This window comes from Hippocampus bargibanti, linkage group LG02 (assembly GCF_051943395.1).
Source record: "Hippocampus bargibanti isolate YZ-2025 linkage group LG02, ASM5194339v1, whole genome shotgun sequence".
NCBI classification, from domain to species: Eukaryota; Metazoa; Chordata; class Actinopteri; order Syngnathiformes; family Syngnathidae; genus Hippocampus; species Hippocampus bargibanti.
In genome coordinates, this window is record NC_142735.1 from 31,165,373 (window position 1) to 31,187,268 (window position 21,896).

Consider the following 21,896-nt stretch of genomic DNA (forward strand, 5'->3'; position numbering starts at 1 on the left):
CTTGAAAAGACAGTTGTGTCCCAGCTTCACTCACACCTCACTCACAATAACCTGTACGAACAATTCCAGTCTGGTTTCCGCCCCCGCCACAGTACTGAATCGGCTCTCATAAAAATCACGAATGATCTTTTTATGGCAGCCGATGCCGGTTCACTCTCCATCCTCATCCTTCTCGACCTGACCTCAGCCTTTGACACCATTTCCCACCCTACCCTGCTCGAAAGACTTTCCACCCTAGGCATCACACATACCACACTCCGCTGGTTTCATTCCTATCTCTCTGATCGCTCACAATTCATCCAAATCAACTCGTTCACCTCACGGTCCTCTCTTGTGTCCTCTGGTGTGCCTCAAGGGTCTGTCCTGGAGCCACTTCTCTTTATTATCTACCTACTTCCTCTTGGCAATATTTTCCGTAAGTTTGGCATTCACTTTCACTGCTTCGCGGGTGACACCCAACTCTACCTGTCCAGCAAACCCGACGCCTCTCTTCCACCTTCATGCCTCTCACTTTGCCTCTCAGAAATTAAATCCTGGCTTTCCCATAACTTTCTCAAGCTTAACAGTGACAAAACCGAACTTCTCCTTGTCGGTACCAAATCCACCCTCCACAAAACTAACAGTTTCTCTCTCACCATTGACAGTTCAACCATGTCCCCCTCCCCTCAGGTCAAGAGCCTGGGTATAATCCTCGATAGCTCACTATCTTTTCAGTCCCATATAAATAACATAACTCGGTCTGCTTATTTCCACCTCCGTAATATTAACCATCTCCGTCCCTCGCTCACCCCTCACACCACTGCTATCCTTATCCACAGTCTCGTCACCTCCCGCATCGATTATTGCAACGCACTTCTCTTCGGTATCAATCAGAAATTTCTCCATAAACTCCAACTCGTCCAAAATTCTTCAGCCCGGATCATCACTAGAACCCCCTCCTTTCACCACATCACCCCTGTCCTCCAGCAACTCCACTGGCTACCTGTTAAACATCGTATCAAATTCAAAATACTTCTGTTTACATTCAAAGCCATCCATAACCTTGCCCCTCCCTATCTTTCTGACCTGCTTCAAATCTCTGTTCCCTCTCGGTCCCTCAGATCCTCATCCTCCTCCCTTCACCTCTATGTGCCCTCTGCCCGTCTCACCACGATGGGATGCAGAGCTTTCAGCCGCTCTGCTCCCAAACTGTGGAATTCGCTTCCACCCAACATCCGCAATATTGACTCCCTCCTTATTTTCAAGGCTCACCTCAAAACCCACTTGTTTAAAATTGCTTTCAATGTCTAGTTCTATCTGCTATTTTATTATGTATCATTTTACTTATGGTTTTATTGTTATGTGCTTTGTTTTATTGTTTTTATTGTAAAGTGTCCTTGGGTGTTTTGAAAGGCGCTTGAAATAAAATGTGTTATTATTATTATTACTGTGAGAGGCAGCAGAAAGCAAGCGTGCAAGATAATGCGCATTGTGCAGGCCAGCTAGCAGTAACCTTGCGTATGTACCCAGCAAGTTGACTTTTATTCTGATATTTTGGCTGGATTTTTACCCATCATGAGGAACAGAAAACCATTCATATTCATGGTGAGTATTACCATCCATCCATTTTGCGTACCGCTTATTCCTCATTAGGGTCGCGGGGGATGCTGGAGCCAATCCCAGCATTCTTCGGGCACGAGGCGGGGGACACCATGAATTAGTTGCCAGTGCACACAATGACAAACAACAGTCACTCTCACACCTCGGGACAATTTGGAGTCTTCAATCTGCCTGCCATGCATGTTTTTGGAATGTGGGATGAAACCGAAGGTCCCGAAGAAAACCCACACGGGTCCGGGGAGAACATGCAAACTCCAGACAGGGAGGTCAGAGCGGGATGCAAACCGGCAACCTCTGCACTGTGAAGTCGGTGTGCTAACCACTTGACTACCGGGCCGCCTGAGTATTATCATAGTTATTTTATATAATACATACACCTCATAATACACATGACATTTTGTTGAAATCATATATATAAGCAGTATATGTGCGTGTGCACCCCCCCTCCCCATTTTTTTCAGACTTTTTTTTCATTTGTCATTCTCATCCCTGTATTTGTCATTCCTGGTTCGGTTCATGCGTCTTTGTTTGGTTCCCTAGCTGGTGCCCCTCGCACACACCCAACAATGGGCGCATGTGTGTGCGTGGTTGTCATGTTTTTTTTTTTTTTTTTTCATTCTGGTCGTTGAAGTCAAAAATGTATTTTGTGGTGGGCTTTTTTGTGCGCTGGTAAATGGACTTTTCAAGGTGAACGTCTTATTCCAGCAGCAGCAACTTGACAAATTAATTTGGGGGAGGGGGACCTGGGTGCCTTGGAGCCGGGGTGCTATTGTCTTGTGTGTGTGTGTGTGTTTGTTGCCGGGCGGACAACCGCGAGTGAGGAACAAGCGAAGCCAGCCAACGTTGCCATGCCATGCGAGCAATCCCCTCAACCAAATTTTCTACTAAATAAGCCTTAAAGGATATCCGACACCATTTTTTTTTGTTTCCGAACTGACATCAGAAAAACATTTTATAGCATGTGAAATACCAAAAACACGTAGGCTGATATTTTGAGTCAAATGAAAAACACCAATAAAAATGACTTCAAGTGTCCAAAAACTACTTCAAATTGAACCCGTAAGAGGTCCCGCCCCCTTGTTCGTGACGTCATGCCAAGACGTCTTGCCTTGCTGGAGAATCAAAACAATGGTTTCAGATTCGGAGAAGATGCTTTCTTGCAGGGGTGTCAAAGTCATTTTTTTTTTTGCCGCGGGCCACATTGTAGTTAAGGTTCCTCTTGATGGCCGTTATGAATTTGGGGAACCCATTAGAATGTTTAAATCCCTTCAAATATTACATATAGAGCACACAGCAAATTAATGAATAACTCGTTTTCAAATCTGAAGTCAAGAATAATGACTTTTATTGTGGTTGACATCCAAAAATATGAAATTTTGGCTCAGATTTTAGCAATCATCATGGAATTCAACAAGTTTGATTTGCTTTCGCGGGCCGAAAAAAATTATGTGGCGGGCCGGATTTTGCCCGCAGGCCTTGACTTTGACACGTATGTTTTCTTGTTACTCATCCAGTTATGAATATGATGCAAATATTACTGAAGAGGAAATCATGAATTTTTGCAATCGATTAAAGAAGCCGTGTCATTTTGAGGCATCTGGACTGAAATGTAGCATCCCAGAAAAACGTTTTTGGAAGGCGGTTATAAATGACATGTATTATTATTATTATTCTTATTTGGTGAGCACAAACTCACGCCGATTCGTTATTATTCTATAGCTAACTATTAGCTAGCTAGCTTTCTATCTATTTGAGTTACTTCCGGGTTGAGTGAACGATGGCGCGTTTGGCTGCCGCTGCTCACCCACGGGAAAAAAACCTATCCTGTGATTGTAAAGTGACCTTGAGAGTTTTGAAAGGCACTTAGAAATGAAATGTACTATTATTATTATCTAACGAGAGAGCGAGAGAGAGGCGCTTCTAAATGACATGTATTGTGTTTGGGAGCCTTTTACTGAGTGAGTTGCCTGTTCTATAGCCACAAGGGGACATAAGTCTTCTTGTGCCGGTCCCAAGCCCGAATAAATACAGAGGGTTGGGTCAGGAAGCACATCCGACGTAAAAGCTTGGCCAAAACAAACATGCAAGTCAAACCTCTGAAGATGGAGGACACTGATTCGCTGTGGCGACCCCTTGAAGGGAAAAGGCGATAGGAAAAGAAGATTATTATTATTATTATTATTCAAAAAACAATGGTGTCCGAGGATGAAAAGGTTTTTTTCTTGGGGGGAGCAGAGGACTACCCCCTGCAGCTGCTCCACTGATAGTAGTCCTCTGCTCCCCCAACCTGAGAGCAGGGACCTATCATAGCAGAGTCCGGCACCGCCATGTCTGGACAGTACGGATATATATAGGGCCTAAACTACCAGTAAGACTTTAGTTTGCTGACGAAGTTTCTTGGATAAGAAGAGAAACGTCCGACACCTTCAAAAAAGTACAGATGACAGCTGAAGAAACCTTTTCATCGATGGACCACTCCTGTACGACTGAGAGCTTACACAAGACGAATGGCGTCCGAGATTTGGATTTCATTCCGCCATGACGTAGTGAGCTAATGTTAGCCATTTTCATTGGGTGTCCATTCGGCGGGAGGTAACCTACATCCCGGCGTCCAAGTCGTCCCTGCGCCGGGAAAGCCAGCTGACTTCTCAACAGCCACTTCAAACGTCTCTCGGTGACAATGAATCCCGGCGTGTGCAGGTGGGCCTCCTTTGAGTTTGTGAAGGTTCCTTGATGAGTCCGTCGCAGCGTCCTGTGTGGCTCGTCCGTGTCCATCTGGGTTACAAACCTTGGTCCCCCCCCATTACTTCTTCCCCCTCGTTTACTTGCTCGTCTTCCTCTGGTTGGTCCAGTCGCGTGCATATGTGTTAGCTAGCAGGTGTTCTTTTAAGGCCTAGTGCGCACGCGCACACGCCCGCCAATAATGTCGCCCCAGAGGCCACTTTAGCCTCCGCCATCATCCAAGCGAAGACGCTGCTCTGCCAAAAGCCCCTTCCCCCCCGGTTTTGTGAGTCCTGTGGGTCTGGCGCGCCCCCAGCCCCTCTTTTCACTTCCTGCCTCTTAAACTGTCTGAAGTCAGGCTGACCTTGAAACCGTGACATCACCGAAATCGTCGGCCGCCCGGCCGCAATTTCCCCTATAGTTCTTCCTGTATTTCCTGTTGGCATCGATCGGTCTTTAGCGCCATCTTTACTAGTACGGTGATATCTTAGCTTACGAACTTAATTGGTTTCCAGACAGAGTGTGTAAGGCGAAAAGTGTGTATCCCAAACATTAATTTCCCATAGGAAACCATCAAAATGAGAATAATCCGTTCCCAGTTCCCCATAAGACATAATTTTCTACTGTCTAATTTTCTAAGCCTTAAAGGACAACCGACGCCTCCGGGCAAGTTGTGTCCATAATTTGTAAAATCGCTTCAAATGACTCCTACTGAGCATATTTTACAAAGATTCCAACACATATAGCGATATTTTACGTTTTAATACTCGCGTTGAATATTCCGGAAGTCTTGTTTTTGAGTTGGTGACAAGTCCTCACGTCACGTCACTGAAGGAATGCCCCTGACCGAGAAAGGACACATTGCAGCAGTCCTTTCATCACGTGAATGCATTTTGCAGAACTTTGTTTGGTCTGAAAACTTCGTGTTGATCCGTGTTGATGGCGAAATTAGAAGGAAAACACATAAATAATGCGATGGTGAATCGTTGTGTGTTGCACCGAGCATCTATATGATATTCGCTGACAAAAATTCGAAGGAAACAAATCAGCCAGTTTCCACAGAGCTTTTTGGGCTACATTTACCGCCCCCAGATACCTCAAAATGACACGGAATAAATTCTTTAATCGAGTGCAAACATGTATGCTTTCCTCTTCAGAATTTTTGAATCATATTCATAACTGGATGAGTAACAAGAAAGCATCTTCTCCGAACCTGAACTCTCTGAAGCATTGTTCTCGAGCACGGCAAGACGTCTTGGCGTGACACCACGAACAAGGGGGCGGGACCTTCTGAAACTCGCCACTTTGCAGTTTCAGCACACTTTAAGTCATTTTTATTGGTGTTTTGCATTTGACCAAAAATATTAGACTGCGTGTTTTGGGTATTTTAAATGCTATAAAACGTTTTTCTGATGTCAGTTAAGCTGTTGGTTGTCCTTTAAAACTACACAAAATATACCTTATTTTATCATAATAATAATAATAATAATAATAATAATAATAATAATAATAATAATAATAATAATAATAATAATAATAATACATTTAATTTCTAAGCGCCTTTCAAAACTCTCAAGGTCACTTTCTAGTCACAGTATAAGTTTTTCTGTGGGTGAGGAGCGGCAGCCACACGCGGCAGCGTTCACTCAACCCGGAAGTAAATAGATAGAAAGCTAGCTAGCCAGCTAATAGATAGGTAATAGATAGTCAACAGATAGATAGCTAGCCACGTAGATAGCTAGATAGCTACTGTATCATAAAGTCGTTTTATATTCCTTTGTGATGGTCGTTGATGGCTTGTTGGAATGGAGTGGCCAGTTTCGTCAGCATTAAACACTTGATGAGGAACGTAGCATTCTCGTAAATTTAACGTTCATAAGCCGAAAATTTCGTTAGCCGAGGCATCACTGTACAGCAAATGAAACAGCTGACTTCAGCTAACATGCTAACGGCTACCGGACGCGGCGGGTGAAAACGATGACACCGCGCGAGAACGAGAAAGTGGCAAAGCAAGGCTTCACGCTAGCGGGGTGCCTATGGGATTAGTTTATCTTATTTTAGTTTAGCGGTGCATACGTGCGGCGTCTCGCTAATCACGTCTTCTAATCCTGCTTGTCAAGTGCGCCAATCAAAGAGCGAAATGCTTCGCCACCCTTTAACCGACGGGCTAATCTCAACGCCGCTTGAGGACGCTGGGAAAAAAATATCTAGATCAAGACAGGCTGCCCCCCCCACCACCATCACCACCAACACATATCCCCCGAACCCCCCCCCCCCCCCACACACACACATCCAATGTCCGCTCATGCATGTGTGTGTGTGTGTGTGTGTGTGTGTGCATGTGTGTGTGTGAACACGGGCATCGATCCATCGAGCAAAACCCCCCACACCTGTGCTCGATGGCTTAAGTGTTATTTAGTCGTCAGTCATTAATGAAGAGGCTCACACTCTGCGGCTGTCAATCACATTGGCGCGCGGCAGCGATCGAGACCGCCAAACGCTTGGCGTGAAGAGCGTCACCAAACACAACCACAAAAAAAGATTTTCACCTCATTCACCGCAAAATTCTTCACTAAATCGCAATGGTGGGGTTAGGTTCAATTTGGATCGTTCATACAACAGACTTATTAGCCAACATAGGCTTAGTGATGCTGATGAGGTGATACCAGATCAAATGGGGCAATCAGTCGTAGACCCCATACTCAGGCAGGACAATAGAAGTAATCAGTCAGGACAATAGAAGTAATCAGTGTAGCCACAGGGAATAGTCCTCTGCTCCCCCCAAACCGAGAGCAGGGACCAATCATAGCAGAGTCTGGCACCGCCACGTCTGAACAGTAGGGATATATTAGGGCCGAAACTACCAGCAAAAGATTTTAGTTCGCTGACGAAGCCTCTTGGATAAGAAATGAACCGTCCGACACCTTCAAAGAAGTACAGATGACGGCTGAAGAAACATTTTCATCAAAAGATGCATATGCAACTTCTAACGTTCACGCACAGCCACGTGTCACACTGTGTGGTTTTTTTTCTGTTTTCACACACAAAGGTACACAATCGTCAGAAGCGCGTGTACGATAGAAATTTGATTTTATAATGCAGCTTGAGTTTATTTTGTTTTGGTTTGAATGCGGCAATTTTTTCCCCCAATTTTGTCAGGCTGATTTATCTTGCTGAGCGATCACAAGTTGGTGGTGACGGGAAGTTTTGCGGGTCGTCTTCACCCGTTTGTGTTGAACGCGGGGGAAATGGTGATACCTCGGCTTACAAACGCCTTGGCTAACGAACTTTTCGTCTTATGAACGGTAAATTCACGAGAATTTAATCTTGGCATATAAACTATTTTTTGGGACACACACGGAGCGCCATAATGAGTGATGTGCCGTTCGCGAACAAGCCCGTTCTAACAAAAAAATGGCAGCCGACTTTTTTTGTTCTCTATTCCCCGCCCCCAGTCTTCGGTTAAAGCCGCACGTGATTGTTCAAGAATGCAGCAGTGATGGGAAGGGGGGGGGGGGGTTACAGAAACAAAGAACTGCAAAAAATAGATAGGCATACGACAGAGAGTGAGAAAATGGATAGAAAACACAGTGAAATTTGAAAAACTTGTTTCAACTTTATTGATAGGAAGAGTGTAGACTGCAAGGTTAAAATATCCCATCAATCAGGCTTCACAAATAACCCGCACAAGCCATCTGTACACTTGATGAAAAAAGCTATGAACCCAGCTAAACAGAACACAATTGATGAGGAACTAGGTAAAATTATCGCAGAGAAAGCACAACAACTTCACTCAGATATCGTCAAGAGGCAACCTGGAAGTTCGTCATCCATTGATGATTTCAAGGCTAGCCACGGATGGTTCGAGAACTTTAAGCGTCGGACAGGGATGGATAGTGTCATTCATCATTGTGAGGAAGCCAGTTCTCACGATAAAGCTGCCAAAGCTTACAAGGGATCATTCCTCAAGATGGTGGGAGAAGAAGGCGACATTACTCATCAAGCATTTAATACTGATGAAACCGGCCACTTCATTCCATCAAGCCATCAACGACCATCACAAAGATAAAAAATCGACTTTATTATACATTACAGTGTATTTCTTTAATTATAATACCATAGCATATTTATTATACATAAAATAAGGTATGTTTTGTGTAGTTTTAAGGCTTAGAAAAATTGAAAGTAGAAAATTATGTTTTGTGGGGACCTGGGAACGGATTATTGTCATTTTAATGGTTTCCTAAGGGATCTTAATGTTTGGTATACACACTTTTCGCCTTACACACTCTGTCTGGGAACCAATTAAGTTCGTAAGGCAAGGTATCACTGTATATATGTCAGTTTTGTCTTGAGCGCCACCACCAGGCGCTCACCGATCACACATTTTTTTTGACACCAGCACGTCGCACGCGTGTGCTTTTTGGTTTCCGCTGGCACCTTGGCAGCACTTTTGCTGTTTTGTCAGAAATGTCGTCACCTCAGGAAAATGTGACAACAGCTGGATAACAAATGGCTGGTTACCATGGCGACCCCTGTGACAGCCAGTGACTTGCTCCGGGGAGCCTCGCCTCCCAACTCCTCCATCCCAAATGACGGAGTCGTCGCCGGCGGCGTTTGCGACGTCCCGCACGGCGCCGTTCTCGTCTCACAACACCTCCGCGCGAGCACGGCACGCTAGAAACGCCGAGCACAGCAAAAAAATGGTGACAGGAAGCGGCGGAAAAGGCCCCTCCCTTGCACCTACCCATCACGGCACGCGGGTCAAGCCAAAAGAAATACATCAATAAATAATCATAATCATATATAATCATCATTTGGGCCAAAGTTTGTATTGCCAGGCCCCACTTTGACGCGCTTGGAACATGGAGAAATGTGCACCAAATTGCGCAAACGTGGCTCGCATTCAACTTGACTTTGAGTGAGAGGCGCTCTCAGAGGTGTTTTGTTTTTGGGAGGGCGGTCCGAGGTCGGGCCAGATGGCGGCGGCCGGCGGCAACCTTGACACTGACCGCAGGTCCCCCTTCTGCCGCCACTGCCGCCGCCTCCGCGGCAGCACACCTCACTACACCACCGCAGCATCGCACCCGCGCGCCGCCAAACAGATGGACGGAAGCAGAGAGCGCGAGAAGCTCAAATGTGCTGAGAAAAACACACACGCTGCAAAAAACACACGTTTGTACACAGTGCTTGTGCCAACTAAGTGTGTGCCTATGTTGCCTGTGTGCGTGCGTGCGTGTGTGTGTGTGTGTGTGTGTGTGTGTGTGTGTGTGTGTGTGTGTGTGTTTGTTTATATGACTAGTCTTGTGAGGACCACTAACATTTTATACCATACCTAGTGAGGACATTTTTGACAAGTGAGGACCTTTTGGCCGGTCCTCACAAGTTTTTCATTCTAAAGGCTTCTATGGGGTCTATATATGCATCTGTTAAAGTTTCAGAGGTCCTCACAAATTCACCCAAAATGATTTTTTATTGTGTAGTTTCATTTCACTTGGATACACACACTTTTTACTCACTGTGTGTGTGTGTGTGTGTGTGTGTGTGTGTGTGTGTGTGTGTGTGTGTGTGTGTGTGTGTGTGTGTGTGTGTGTGTGTGTGTGTGTGTGTGTGTGTGTGTGCGTGGTTAATGAGATGAAAGAGTTCATACCACAAAAAGTAAAACGATATTTTAACCAAATTCACTACATGGGTGAGGACTTTGAATGTACCCATTCAGAAACCTCACTACTGCTGTTATTTCAGTTTCAAGTCCACTTTTTATTTCTTTTTTTTTAAACATTGAAGTGGGAAATGGGGTGACATTTAGTCTTCAAATGTAACACTAGTTCTTCTCTAAACTTATCAGCAACGGTGGTCCTCACTCCTTATCTGTAGTTATCCGGACCTCACAAAACCTTTGAAAGGAAGGTGTGTGCGTGTGAGTGTGTGTGTGTGTGCGCGTGTGTGCGTGCGTGCGTGTGTGTGTGTGTGTGTGTGTGTGTGTGTGTGTGTGTGTGTGTGTGTGTGTGTGTGTGTGTGTGTGTGTACATGCACTTTCTGGCTATGGAGGGGGTCACTTGCGTTTTAGCAGCTCATCAAATATTGACTTTGATTGTCCGCGCTGGTGCTAGTGGAGGTCCATGTCATTTTCACATCTCGCCCGCTGAATTATTGATGAGGTGTAGCCGAACCAACGTATACGCTCTTGCGCACGTTCGCGTCATCACGTGAGGCTAACGTGCATGCGCACAAAGCCGCTCTTGTTTGTTGTTAATGAGCGAGCAGACGGCGGACTTCATCTCAAGAGGCCAACATGGCCGCTGCATCAATACAAAACTCAACCTCACCTACTAATCACGCCCTACTCGGTCTTTGTGTTTGTGCGCGCGCACCCGGATTCATGTTCATTGACACCAAAATGAGTTCTCTTTGTTTTGCGGATGCTATTCTTGCTGGTCACATTGCTGAGTTCGACCAATGCTTTGTCGCCACCCATCCCCTTATTGCAACTGCGATGCTAAGCTAACATCACCCTCACGCCTATTTTGAAACATGTATTGAGCTGTATTTCTCGGTCTGCTGTTTCTTAGGTTCTTCCTCAAGTTCTTTCTCAAGTGCAATCAGAACTGCTTGAAAAATGCGGGCAACCCGAGAGACATGCGGCGCTTCCAGGTCAGTCGCGTGGCAACGAGCGCTCGTCAGCAAAAGTCGGTCCATCAAAGTATTTTTGCCGGCTCCTCGGCAGGTGGTGGTGTCCACCACGGTCAACGTGGACGGCCACGTGCTGTCCGTCTCCGACAACATGTTTGTCCACAACAACTCCAAACATGGCCGCCGCGCACGTCGCCTGGACCCATCCGAAGGTAAGAGCGCATCGTTACTCGCTTTTTACGTTTCGTACCACATCCACCGGCAAGAGTGTTTTTTTTTTGTGATTGATGGATTTCAATGAAGGGCGACCCGGTAGTTGAGTGGTTAGCACGCTGGCTTCACGGTGCAGAGGTCGCCGGTTTGCGTCCCGCTCCGGCCTCCCTGTGTGGAGTTTGCATGTTCTCCTCGGGCCTGTGTGGGTTTTTTCCGGGTCCTCTGGTTTCCTCCCACATTCCAAAAACATGCATGGCAGGCAGATTGAACACTAGGTTGGTTGTCTCTGTGTGCCCTATGATTTACTGGCACACAATTCAGGGTGTCCCCCCGCCTAGTGCTGGGAGAGGCCCTACTGAGGAATAAGCAGTACAGAAAATGGCTGGTGGATGGATGGAACTGTAACATATACAATTTGCTATACATTATATTCGTCTGTGTAAGCTCCCAGTCGTACAGGAGTGGTCCATCGATGAAAAGGTTTCTTCAGCCGTCATGTCGGACATTTTGCTTCTTATCCAAGAGGCTTCGTCAGCTAACTAAAATTTGCTGGTAGCTAAGACCCTATATATATCCCTACTGTCCAGGGTTGGCGGTGCCAGACCTCTGCTATGATAGGACCCTGCTCTAAGGTTGTTGGAGAGCAGAGGACCATTTCCTGAGGCTACACTGACTGCTTCTATTGTCCTGACTGATTATGGTTTACAACTGGCCTGATTGCCCCATTTTTTCTGGTATCACCTCATCTGCCTGTGTGGTAACGATCTCAGGAGTGTGTCATTTAAATGAAACTGAGAGTCACTATCTGAGTCAGTACTTGGCTGGCCATGTACGTTTGGAACATGCGTGAAGATGCAAATGCTGGTTGTGGTCATAAATTTTCAGATGGCAGATGATGAGCGCTTCTCAGAAGAGCCTTTGGGGATGACCAAAAAAACCACCTTTTTTGTCCTTGCAAACGTGTGAGCATCCGGGCAAACAACAAAGACAGTAGATGAAGTAGATGAAGCAAAACTTGTTTTATTTGTCCTCCATCTTTTAAGCGTCTGGGAAACGAGCAAGCCCACGTTCAATTAGAACAGCCACCCCCCCTCCTCTCTCTCGACAACTCCCACCCGTCTGGGACATACCGCCAAGTAAAAGAATCCCTCCCAGAGCCAGTCATCAAAGAGGCGTCAGGCGACGTCCTCCCGCCCGACGTCCCTGCTCGCCTTTTTCAAGTGTGCCGGAACGAAGCCGACAGGCGTGCGGGCGGCGCTTACCTCAATGGGATCCTCATGAAAGGCACGTGGCCCTCTCGGATGGCCCCTGACACGTTTTGCTCTCACCAGGCTGGGACCAACCAAACGACGGCCCTTGTGGTCCTCTTATCTGCTTTTTTTAAAAAGCCCCAACAGCCGCTGCCGTCTTTGTCCCCCCCCCCCCCCCCCCCCCTTCACCACCCTGCCCGGCGTCCTCCAGACTTGCTCCTCTTTTGCTTTGAGTTGCCATCCCGTTTGTCTACCATCCTGACAAAAAGCGGGCAACGAACAGGGCCTTCACCGTGGACACCATCGCCGATGGCCCCCTGACTTGTTTGGCCGTCACGCTTAGCGGCAGATAAACTACGAGTGCGATATTTCTGACCGCTGCAGCCAAAGTATCAACTGAAAGTATGATTTGCCCAGGCTTTTTTTTTAGGGGGGCATTTCTGAAGAAAAAAATGTACTCCCATCAATTACTCAAAACAGTAATCGCCATGGAAGCGCGCGCAATGGAAACGCCCGTTGGAGAAAACACTAGAGCGGCTCTAACAAGCGACCGCTCAGGCGGCCCATCAAAACAATCAACAAGCCAATTAGGCGACCAATATACAAACGAAGCGACTGGTTTTACTGACCTGCCGAGCAAGCCGTCAGTTGACCAAATACAGTGATACATCGGTGTACGAACCCCTTGGCTTATGAACTTTTCGGTTTACGAATGTTAAATTTATGAAAATTTAACCTTGGAATAAGAACTATTTTTCGGGATACACACGGAGCGTCACAATGAGCGATGTGTACTTTGCGGACGAGCCCGTTCTCCTAACAAGACAGACAGATAGAGAGCGAGAGTGAGGCCGTTCTCCACGTAAGAAAATGGCAGCCGACTTGTTTTTGTCCTGTATTCCCTGCCCCCAGTCTTCGGTTAAAGCCACGTGATTGGCCAAGAACGCAGCAGTGAGGGGAGGTGGTTTAAACATTAAAGAGAGAGGCAGACGACAAAGAGAGAGTGAGAAAATGGATAGAAAACAGTGACATTTGGACTCGTTTAACTTTGGTAGTTCAAAGGCAGGGTGTAGAATGCAAGGTTAAAATATCCCTTCAATCAGGCTCCACAAATAACCCGCACAAGCCACCTGTACACTTGATGCAAAAAGCTATCAACCCAGCTAAACAGAACACAATTGATGAATAACTAGATACAATTATCACAGAGAAAGCACCAACAAGGGATCATTCCTCAAGATGGTGAAAGAAGGTTACTTTCCTCATCAAGTGTTTAATGCTGATGAAACCGGCCACTCCATTCCATCAAGCCATCAACGACCATCACAAAGGTAAATAAAACCACTTTATTATACAGTAGTTTATTTATTTAATTATAATCCCATAGCACATTTATTATACATAAAATAAAGGATATTTTGTGTAGTTTTAAGGCTTAGAAAATTATGTTTTATGGGACCTGGAAACTGATTATTCTCATTTTAATGGTTTCCTATGAGAAATTAATTTTTTGGGATACACACTTTATGCCTTACACACTCTTTCTGTGAACCAATTAAGTTTGTAAGTTGAGGTCTCACTGTAACTAACAACTGACTAAAACAAAAAACAAAAAGTTGTGTGTGTGTGTGCGTGTGTGCGCGTGTGTGTGTGTGTGTGTGTGTGTGTGTGTGTGTGTGTGTGTGTGTGTGTGTGTGTGTGTGTGTGTGTGTGTGTGGGTGAAGCAGCCACACCCTGCATCAAAGCCATCAGCCCCAGCGAAGGTTGGACCACAGGGGGGGCCACCGTCATCCTCATAGGAGACAACTTCTTCGATGGACTGCAGGTGGTCTTCGGGACCATGCTGGTGTGGAGCGAGGTGAGTGAGGCCCAGCACACGCTGGTGGTGAACACGAGGCATGGGGCCGGGGCGGCGACTAGGGGTGGGCGGTGGTCGCTGCAGAAGACCCAGTGGGCGGGCAGACTTGCGGCTCTCCCTTTTAAAGGACAACCGACACCATTCAACTGACATCAGAAAAACGTTTTATAGCACCTAAAATACCCAAAACACGCAGGCTCATATTTTTAGTTAAATGCAAAACACCAATAAAAATGACTTAAAGTGTCCCAAAACTGCCATTAATGAGCTCAAAACTGAAGAAATTCAGAAAGTCCCACCCCCAGTTCGTGATGTCTCGTCAGGATACTCCTTCACAAACTGCCATGCTCCAGAATCAAAAGAAAGGCTTCAGAGAGTTCAGATTTGGAAAAAGATCCTTTCTTGTTACTCATCCAGTTATTTACAATTTAATCACGGGGTCAAGAAAACTATTTGTGTTCGATTGAAAGAAAAGACTGACTGTCGGGTAACGTCCGGTGCTTGTGTTGTGCATGTCACGCTGAGAGGCATTACAATACGTACCAGATTTGACTGTCCTTTCGGCTACACCAACGAGCTCGGTCCCCGTTCCGAAGAATGTCATCATCTTTAGCTTGGAAGAGCTCCATTTTACTTATATGCGTTCAACAAAATAATTTACAAGCTGGATGATCAGCCTCGAGAGGAGTTATCCATCGCTAACTCCGGTTAGCTCCTCGTTATCCTTCGGCTCTGGTGTGTTGGAAATGGCTGTTTGTCCACTGGGAATTTGTGTAAACTTACACCTTCTTTATGCGTGTTACCGCAATTGGCTGCCGCACAACGATTCACCATCGTGTTAGTTATGTAGGTTTCCTTCTAATTTTGCGATCAACACGGTATTTTCAGACAAAACAAAGTACCCAAAATGCATTGCGTGTCGCTTTCTCGATCAGGGGCGTTCCCTCCGTGACATCACTTAGGGCATTGTCACCAACTCAAAAACAAACTTCCTGAATATTCAGCGCGAGTCTTAAAAGGTAAAATATGGCTATATGCGGTGGAATCTTTGTAAAATGCGCTCAGTAGAACTCATTTGAAGTGATTTTACAAATTATGGCCGCAACTTGTCCGGAGGTGTCGGTTGTCCTTTCAAGGAGAAGCAACTCGTGATGTGATGAGCAACAGGTGTGCAGAAGTGGGCAGAACCCCATCGCTCCCGGACAGACGGGCCCCGCCGATTATCCTTGCCTCGTCCCGTTTCCATTCACGGCGGCGGCGCGGTGGCTTCGCCGCCTTCATTCGGGGCAGCGCGTTTATTCTTCCAGCATTGTTTTGTGCTCCACAGCTGATCACGCCACACGCCATCCGCGTTCAGACACCCCCTCGGCACATTCCCGGCGTGGTGGAGGTCACGCTGTCCTACAAGTCCAAACAGTTCTGCAAAGGCGCGCCGGGACGCTTCGTTTACACTGGTGAGCGCCGCCCACTGTTGTTTTTATTTCTTGATTCATCGATTAAGTCTCTTGTTTGAGAAAAACAAATGCTCAACATTGTTGGCATGTCTGTCATACAAAAAAACAAATCATCGCCAATTATTTGAGCAAAAGAAAAACAAATCTGATTTGTATTTTATGTCCCTCAAATGAATGAGCCAATTTCATGAGGGCAAACGGGGCCGCTCTGTCAAATGATCAACATGATCCTGACGTTCAGAATTCTACAAAGAGACCGATCCATCCCATGCAAGAAAGTGAGAGGGAGGGGCGAGGGAGAAAGAAAGAGAGGGGGAGAAAGGGAGAGAGTGAGAGAGAGAGAGAGAGAGAGAGAGAGAGAGAGAGAGAGAGAGAGAGAGAGAGAGAGAGAGAGAGAGAGAGAGAGAGTAAGAGAGAGAGAGAGAGAGAGAGAGAGAGGGTAAGGGAGAGAAGAAGTAATGAAGAGAGAGCGAGAGAGAGAAATGAGAGGGAGAGGTAGGGGGAGAGAAAGGGAAGGGTGTGTGTGAGAGAGAGAGAGAGAGAGAGAGAGAGAGAGAGAGAGAGAGAGAGAGAGAGAAGTAATGAAGGGAGAGAGAGAGAGAGAGAAATGAGAGGGAGAGGTAGGGGGAGAGAAAGGGAAGGGTGTGTGAGAGAGAGAGAGAGAGAGGGTAAGGGAGAGAAGAAGTAATGAAGAGAGAGCGAGAGAGAGAGAGAGAGAAATGAGAGGGAGGGGTAGGGGGAGAGAAAGGGAAGGGTGTGAGGGAGAGAGAGAGAGAGAGGGGGGGGGAGAAACGGCGAGAGAGGGAGAAATAAAGAGAGGGGGAGAAAGTGAGAAATAAAGAGAGAGGCGGAGTAGGGAGAGAGAAAGGGAGAGAGAGAGAGAGAGAGAGAGAGAGAGAGAGAGAGAGAGAGAGAGAGAGAGAGAGAGAGAGAGAGAGAGAGAGAGAGAGAGAGAGAGAGAGAGAGAGAGAGAGAGAGAGATCGAGCGAGAGAGAAAGGGAGAGAGGGGGTAAGGGAGAGAAGAAGTCATGAAGAGAGAGCGAGAGAGAGAGAAATGAAGAGAGTGAGAGGGAGAGGAAGGGGGAGAGAAAGGGAAGGGAGAGGAGAGAGACAGAGAGAGAGGGAGACATGGCGAGGGGGAGAGAGAGAGAGAGAGAGAGAGAGAGAGAGAGAGAGAGAGAGAGAAAGATCGAGCGAGAGAGAAAGGAGAGAGAGAGAGAGAGAGAGAGAGAGACAGAGGGAGAAAGAGTGACAGCGAGAGGGAGTGAGAGGGGGAGAGGGAGTAAGGGAGAGAGAGAAAGGGAGAAAGAGAGAGGAAGAGAGCAATGAGATAGAAAGGGAGAGAGATGGAGAACCGGCCTCACTCTCTCTCTGTCTGTAAACCTCACCCCCCACTGCTGCCTTCTTGACCAATCACGTAGCTTTAACCGAAGACTGGGGGCGGGGAATAGAGGACAAAAACAAGTGGGCTCCCATTTTCTTGTCAGGAGAACGGGCTCGTTCGCGAACAACACATCACTCAGTGTGGCGCTCCGTGTGTATCCCGAAATATAGTTCGTATGCCAAGGTTACATTTTCATAAATTCAACGTTCGTAAACCGAAAAGTTCGTAAGCCAAGGGGTTTGTAAACCGACGTATCACTGTATAGGTATGGAGCACGGACTGGCCTGAATGACCCGACCGTGTGCGTATCTGCGCCATCTGACCTCTGACTTTGGCGACCACTTGCATCCCTCACCTAGATATCCTTGGACGCAGCTCAAAGGTCACATGTCAGCTCTTTAGCCTGATAAGTAAATGTCAGCGCACGGCGTTAAATGGGCCTCCCCCCCCCCCCCCACCTCACAGCGCCATTGTCACAGCGGCCGTCCGCCGCTGCCTCTTGTGATTGGCCCAGCAGATTACAGCCATCCGGCTTTGTGGACCTGTCGGCGCAAAGCTGTCCAACCTGAAGCCCGAATGCGTTCTTGCTGCCGTCATTTTCAAATCTGCCCCAAAGTCCCGCCCACTCAACAGCGGTGAGGAAATGTTCTTCCCGACAGACCATGTCAACTGCATGAGTCGAGTTCGACCCCCCCCCACACACACACACACAAACTTAGTTCGGTGGGGGTGGCGACAGGGCGACAGGGACGTGCTTGTGATGAAAGGAAGAGTTCCTTTGAAGTCATCTTTTGATTGACAGCCCGGCGGGATTTCCTGCATGCTCAGTCGGGGCCGATCGCGCGCATTCCAAGAGCTAACGATGGCTAATTAGTGCTTTCTGCCGGGCCGTTTTAGACAGCCAAGTATCATCTCAGGCAAGGGGGGTAGCATGTTTTGAGTCAGCTGCTAATTAGCTAACACGCGCCGGGCGGGTGTTCTCCGCTCGGGTCCCCATGGCTGTGACAGGACCGCCGGCGGCAAAGTTGCTAACCGATTTAGCTTGCAGACAGGTGGTGTTTGCTCAGATCGGATGTTCGGGAGGACATCAAAGATACCTCAGGCCTTCTTGCCCACCTTATGACGGCAAGAGGGGAAGTGGATGTCACGCCCTCGGCCGGAGTGCCAAATGTGGAGTTTTTTCATGATTGTTTGGACCCACTGAGGTTGACTTTGAGATTGAGATTTTGGCTCCGACTCAACGTGAGTTTGAAGGTCTGTGTAAGCTCTCCGTCGTACAGGAGTGGTCCATCGCATGGGATTGTACTCGTGGGTCTCAATCTGCAGTACATATGCACCTAAAAGCTAAAGCTTAAAATCTTAGCGAAAGAAAATAGATAGTTTGAAAAGGGAGTAAAAAAAGCTATTTTCATAAAACAGCAAAACCCTTCACTAAATCGCCATGGTGGGGCGAGATTCAATTTGGATCGTTCCGACAACCGACTTCCTAGGCAACATAGGCTTAGTTATGCTGATGAGGTGATACCAGAGCAAATGGGGCAATCAGGCCAGTCATAGACCCCATACTCAGGCAGGACTATAGAAGTAATCAGTGCAGCCGCAGGGAGTAATCCTCTGCTCCCCCAACCTGAGACCAGGGACCAATCATAGCAGAGTCTGGCATCTGGACGGTAGGGATATATATGGGGCCAAAACTACCAGCAAAAGATTTTAGTTTGCTGACAAAGCCCCTTGGATAAGAAGTGAAACGACCGACACCTTCAAAGAAGTACACATGACGGCTGAAGAAACCTTCAGTTTGAAGGTTGTGAGTCACGATTGGGCCTCGTATCGTCGTCGCTTTCGATTTCCTGAGGCGGCGGCGTTTCTTGGGCCAGCGTCGACATGGCATTGCGGGGCGGAAACGCCATTTGTGGAAACGGGGCCAATTGTATTCCGCCAAACGTCCCTGCGGGATTCCGATAGAGGCGGCTCGTTCCTTCGCGCCGGGCACAAATCCGTGCCGGCTTTGTCGCTGTGCGCGTTTGTGTGTCCCTCCCCACCTCCCGACACACACACACACACACACACACACACACACACACCACACACACACACACCCGACACACACACACACACGTTGCTTCTTCATTCTGTTGTCACCGCTGCCGGCCGCTTCGCCTTGGACAAATTAGATTGAACGTGGCTACGGGGCGGCGTTCCCGGGAAAAGCCAAACAAATATTGTTCTCATGCTAATAGCGTCTGCGGGCCCACCCGCTTGATATTCATGAAGGCCGCATTTATGCAAATGGCAGCGAGGAGGCGGCCGACGTGCGGCCTGTCAATCATCGTTAGCCGCTACAAGCGCTAAAGCCGACAAAGACCCTCTGACAAATTGTCCCCAAAGTCAAATTTGACAGCATTTTATGATGAATGGACTTGATGGGCGAGAAGGAGTCGTCGCCGACTCCTTTGCGCCGGCTGCAAGTAGATTTCAATTAGGCCCGCTTGTGCCATCGGATAACTCTATGGCGGTCTTGGCGACAAATCTCTCTACAGTGATACCTCGGTTTACAAACCCCTTTGCTTACAAACATTTCCGTTTACGAACGTTAAATTTATGAAAATTTAACCTTGGCATACAAACTATTTTTCGGGATACACACGGTGCTGCCACAATGAGTAATTTGTCATTCGCGAACGAGCCCGTTCTCCTAACAAGAAAATGGCAGCTGACTTGGTTTTGTCCTCTATTCCCCGCCCCCAGTCTTCGGTTAAAGCCACGTAATTGGTCAAGAACGCAGCAATGAGGGGGGTTGTGTAAACATTAAAGAGATAGGCAGACGACAGAGAGAGAGTGACAAAATGGATAGAAAACAGTCACATTTGGACTTGTTTCAACTTTAATAGTTCAAAGGAGTGTAGACTGCAAGGTTAAAATATCCCATCAACCAGGGTCCCCAAATAACCTGCACAAGCCATCTGTACACTTGAAGCAAAAAGCTATCAACCCAGCTAAACAGAACAAAATTGATGATGAACAAGGTAAAATTATCGCAGAAAGAGCACCTTCAAGGGATCATTCCTCAAGATGGTGAAAGAAGAAGGTGACATTCCTCATCAAGTGTTTAATGCTGACGAAACCGGCCACTTCATTTCATCAAACTTTATTACACTGTCGAGTTTATTTCTTTAATTATAATACCATAGCACATTTATTATACATAAAATAAGGTATATTTTGTGTAGAAAATTAGAAAGTAGAAAATTATGTTTTATCGAAGTCAGAGTCAGCTTTATTGTCAAATATGCTAATATGGGGACCTGGGAACGGATTATTCTCATTTTAATGGTTTCCTAGGGGAAATTAATTTTTGGGATACACACTTTTCGCCTTACTCTGTCTGGGAACTGATTAAGTTCGTAAGCGAAGTTATCACTGTACTTGTGTGTGTGCGTCGCGTTTTTTTTGGACAGCCTTGAACGAGCCCACCATCGACTACGGCTTCCAGAGGTTACAGAAGGTCGTCCCTCGCCACCCCGGCGACCCTGAGAGGTTACCAAAGGTTAGTGCTTTCTTACTGGTTCCCACCGTCGTGCACATTGAAATCGGGCCCGATATTCAGATGGGTGCGACGTCTCGTTTTTTTCTAACGGCGCAAAAATTTCGTCTCGGATTGAGATTTTCGGGGATTGCCTTCCACGCCCAAACCCGAAGCAAGATGGTAGACGCTGCCGTTGCGGTTACCAGTCGACGGCACGCTCACACCCACCTGCGTAGTTCGGTAGTTCGCGTTTGCTGTCTGTGCGGAGGCGACGTGGCCAGACGGGCGGCGACAATCAACGCCACCGCCAAATTGAAGCCATTCATCAAACGGCGCCGCGCCACCAAAAGTCGTTTGTTTGTAAATTGATGCTAATCCCCGACGCCAGCGCCACCCGCCGCCGCCATCATGGCCGTCACCTCTTCCTCACCATGAATATTTATGCCTTCCGCTTGCTCGGAGGCACGGGAAAAAAGCGCTTTGTCGGCGTGCTGGCGGGTCAACACCGACAGTCAATTCCCATTTGCTGGCGGCAAGCCTCTGCCGCCGCGCTTTTCCTCCTTGGATGGCGGACCGTGGGGACATCAGTAACGGGATCCCACACGGAGGTGTCCAAAGCCCGCTCGCAGTTTGCCGTGATTGGCAGGCGCTTGGACTCTGATTGGCTTCCGCTGTACATAAGAAGAGCGCTCGCTATGGTGAAAGGAACCAAAATGGTGTCCGGTTAACATGACATCGAGCTCTTCTCGTTGTTGTTGGCGGTGGTTAGTGCCAATGCGTGTGTGGAACTGCCGCGGCTTGGAATTGAAGCGGATTTATGTGGGACAGGAGACAATCTATTTTCGTCAATGGATACTACAGCTGAGTGTTTGTTTTCAACATTTAGCTTGTAGTAGACGTGCACACTCCACCCTGATCCACTGCTGAAAATGATGATTTTATCCTCTCCTCTTTCATCTACAATTGCTTCATGTCACAAAGAGGGTACAGAAATTGCTGAAGAATGAATGACTCTCTGTGTCTTTGTGTTGTCATATTAATTGTTATTTTGTTTTTATTTATTTTTTTACTTTATGTAACTTCCAGGTTGAGTGAACGCTGGCACGAATGGCTGCCGCTGCTCACCCCCAGAAAAAAAAGTTATTATCCCGTGACTGTAAAGTGTCCTTGAGAGTTTTGAAAGATGCTTAGAAATAAAATATATTCTTATTCTTATTCTTATTCTTATTCTTATTCTTATTCTTATTCTTATTCTTAT

At 47.0% G+C, this 21,896-nt stretch overlaps 1 protein-coding gene across 3 annotated transcripts in view; it reads left to right on the top strand.

Moving 5' to 3' along the window:
* Positions 1–21,896, top strand: part of LOC148902434 (transcription factor COE3-like) — a 46,629-nt gene that overhangs the window by 16,206 nt on the left and 8,527 nt on the right. For 2 of the 3 annotated variants that reach the window (XM_088990968.1, XM_088990966.1), the window contains exons 7-11: positions 10,893–10,974; positions 11,048–11,165; positions 14,141–14,274; positions 15,602–15,728; positions 20,571–20,659. In XM_088990968.1, the coding sequence (XP_088847094.1) occupies positions 10,893–10,974; positions 11,048–11,165; positions 14,141–14,274; positions 15,602–15,728; positions 20,571–20,659 (550 nt within the window). The remainder of the gene's footprint in view (positions 1–10,892; positions 10,975–11,047; positions 11,166–14,140; positions 14,275–15,601; positions 15,729–20,570; positions 20,660–21,896) is intronic. The other variant, XM_088990965.1, reaches the window with a different exon arrangement.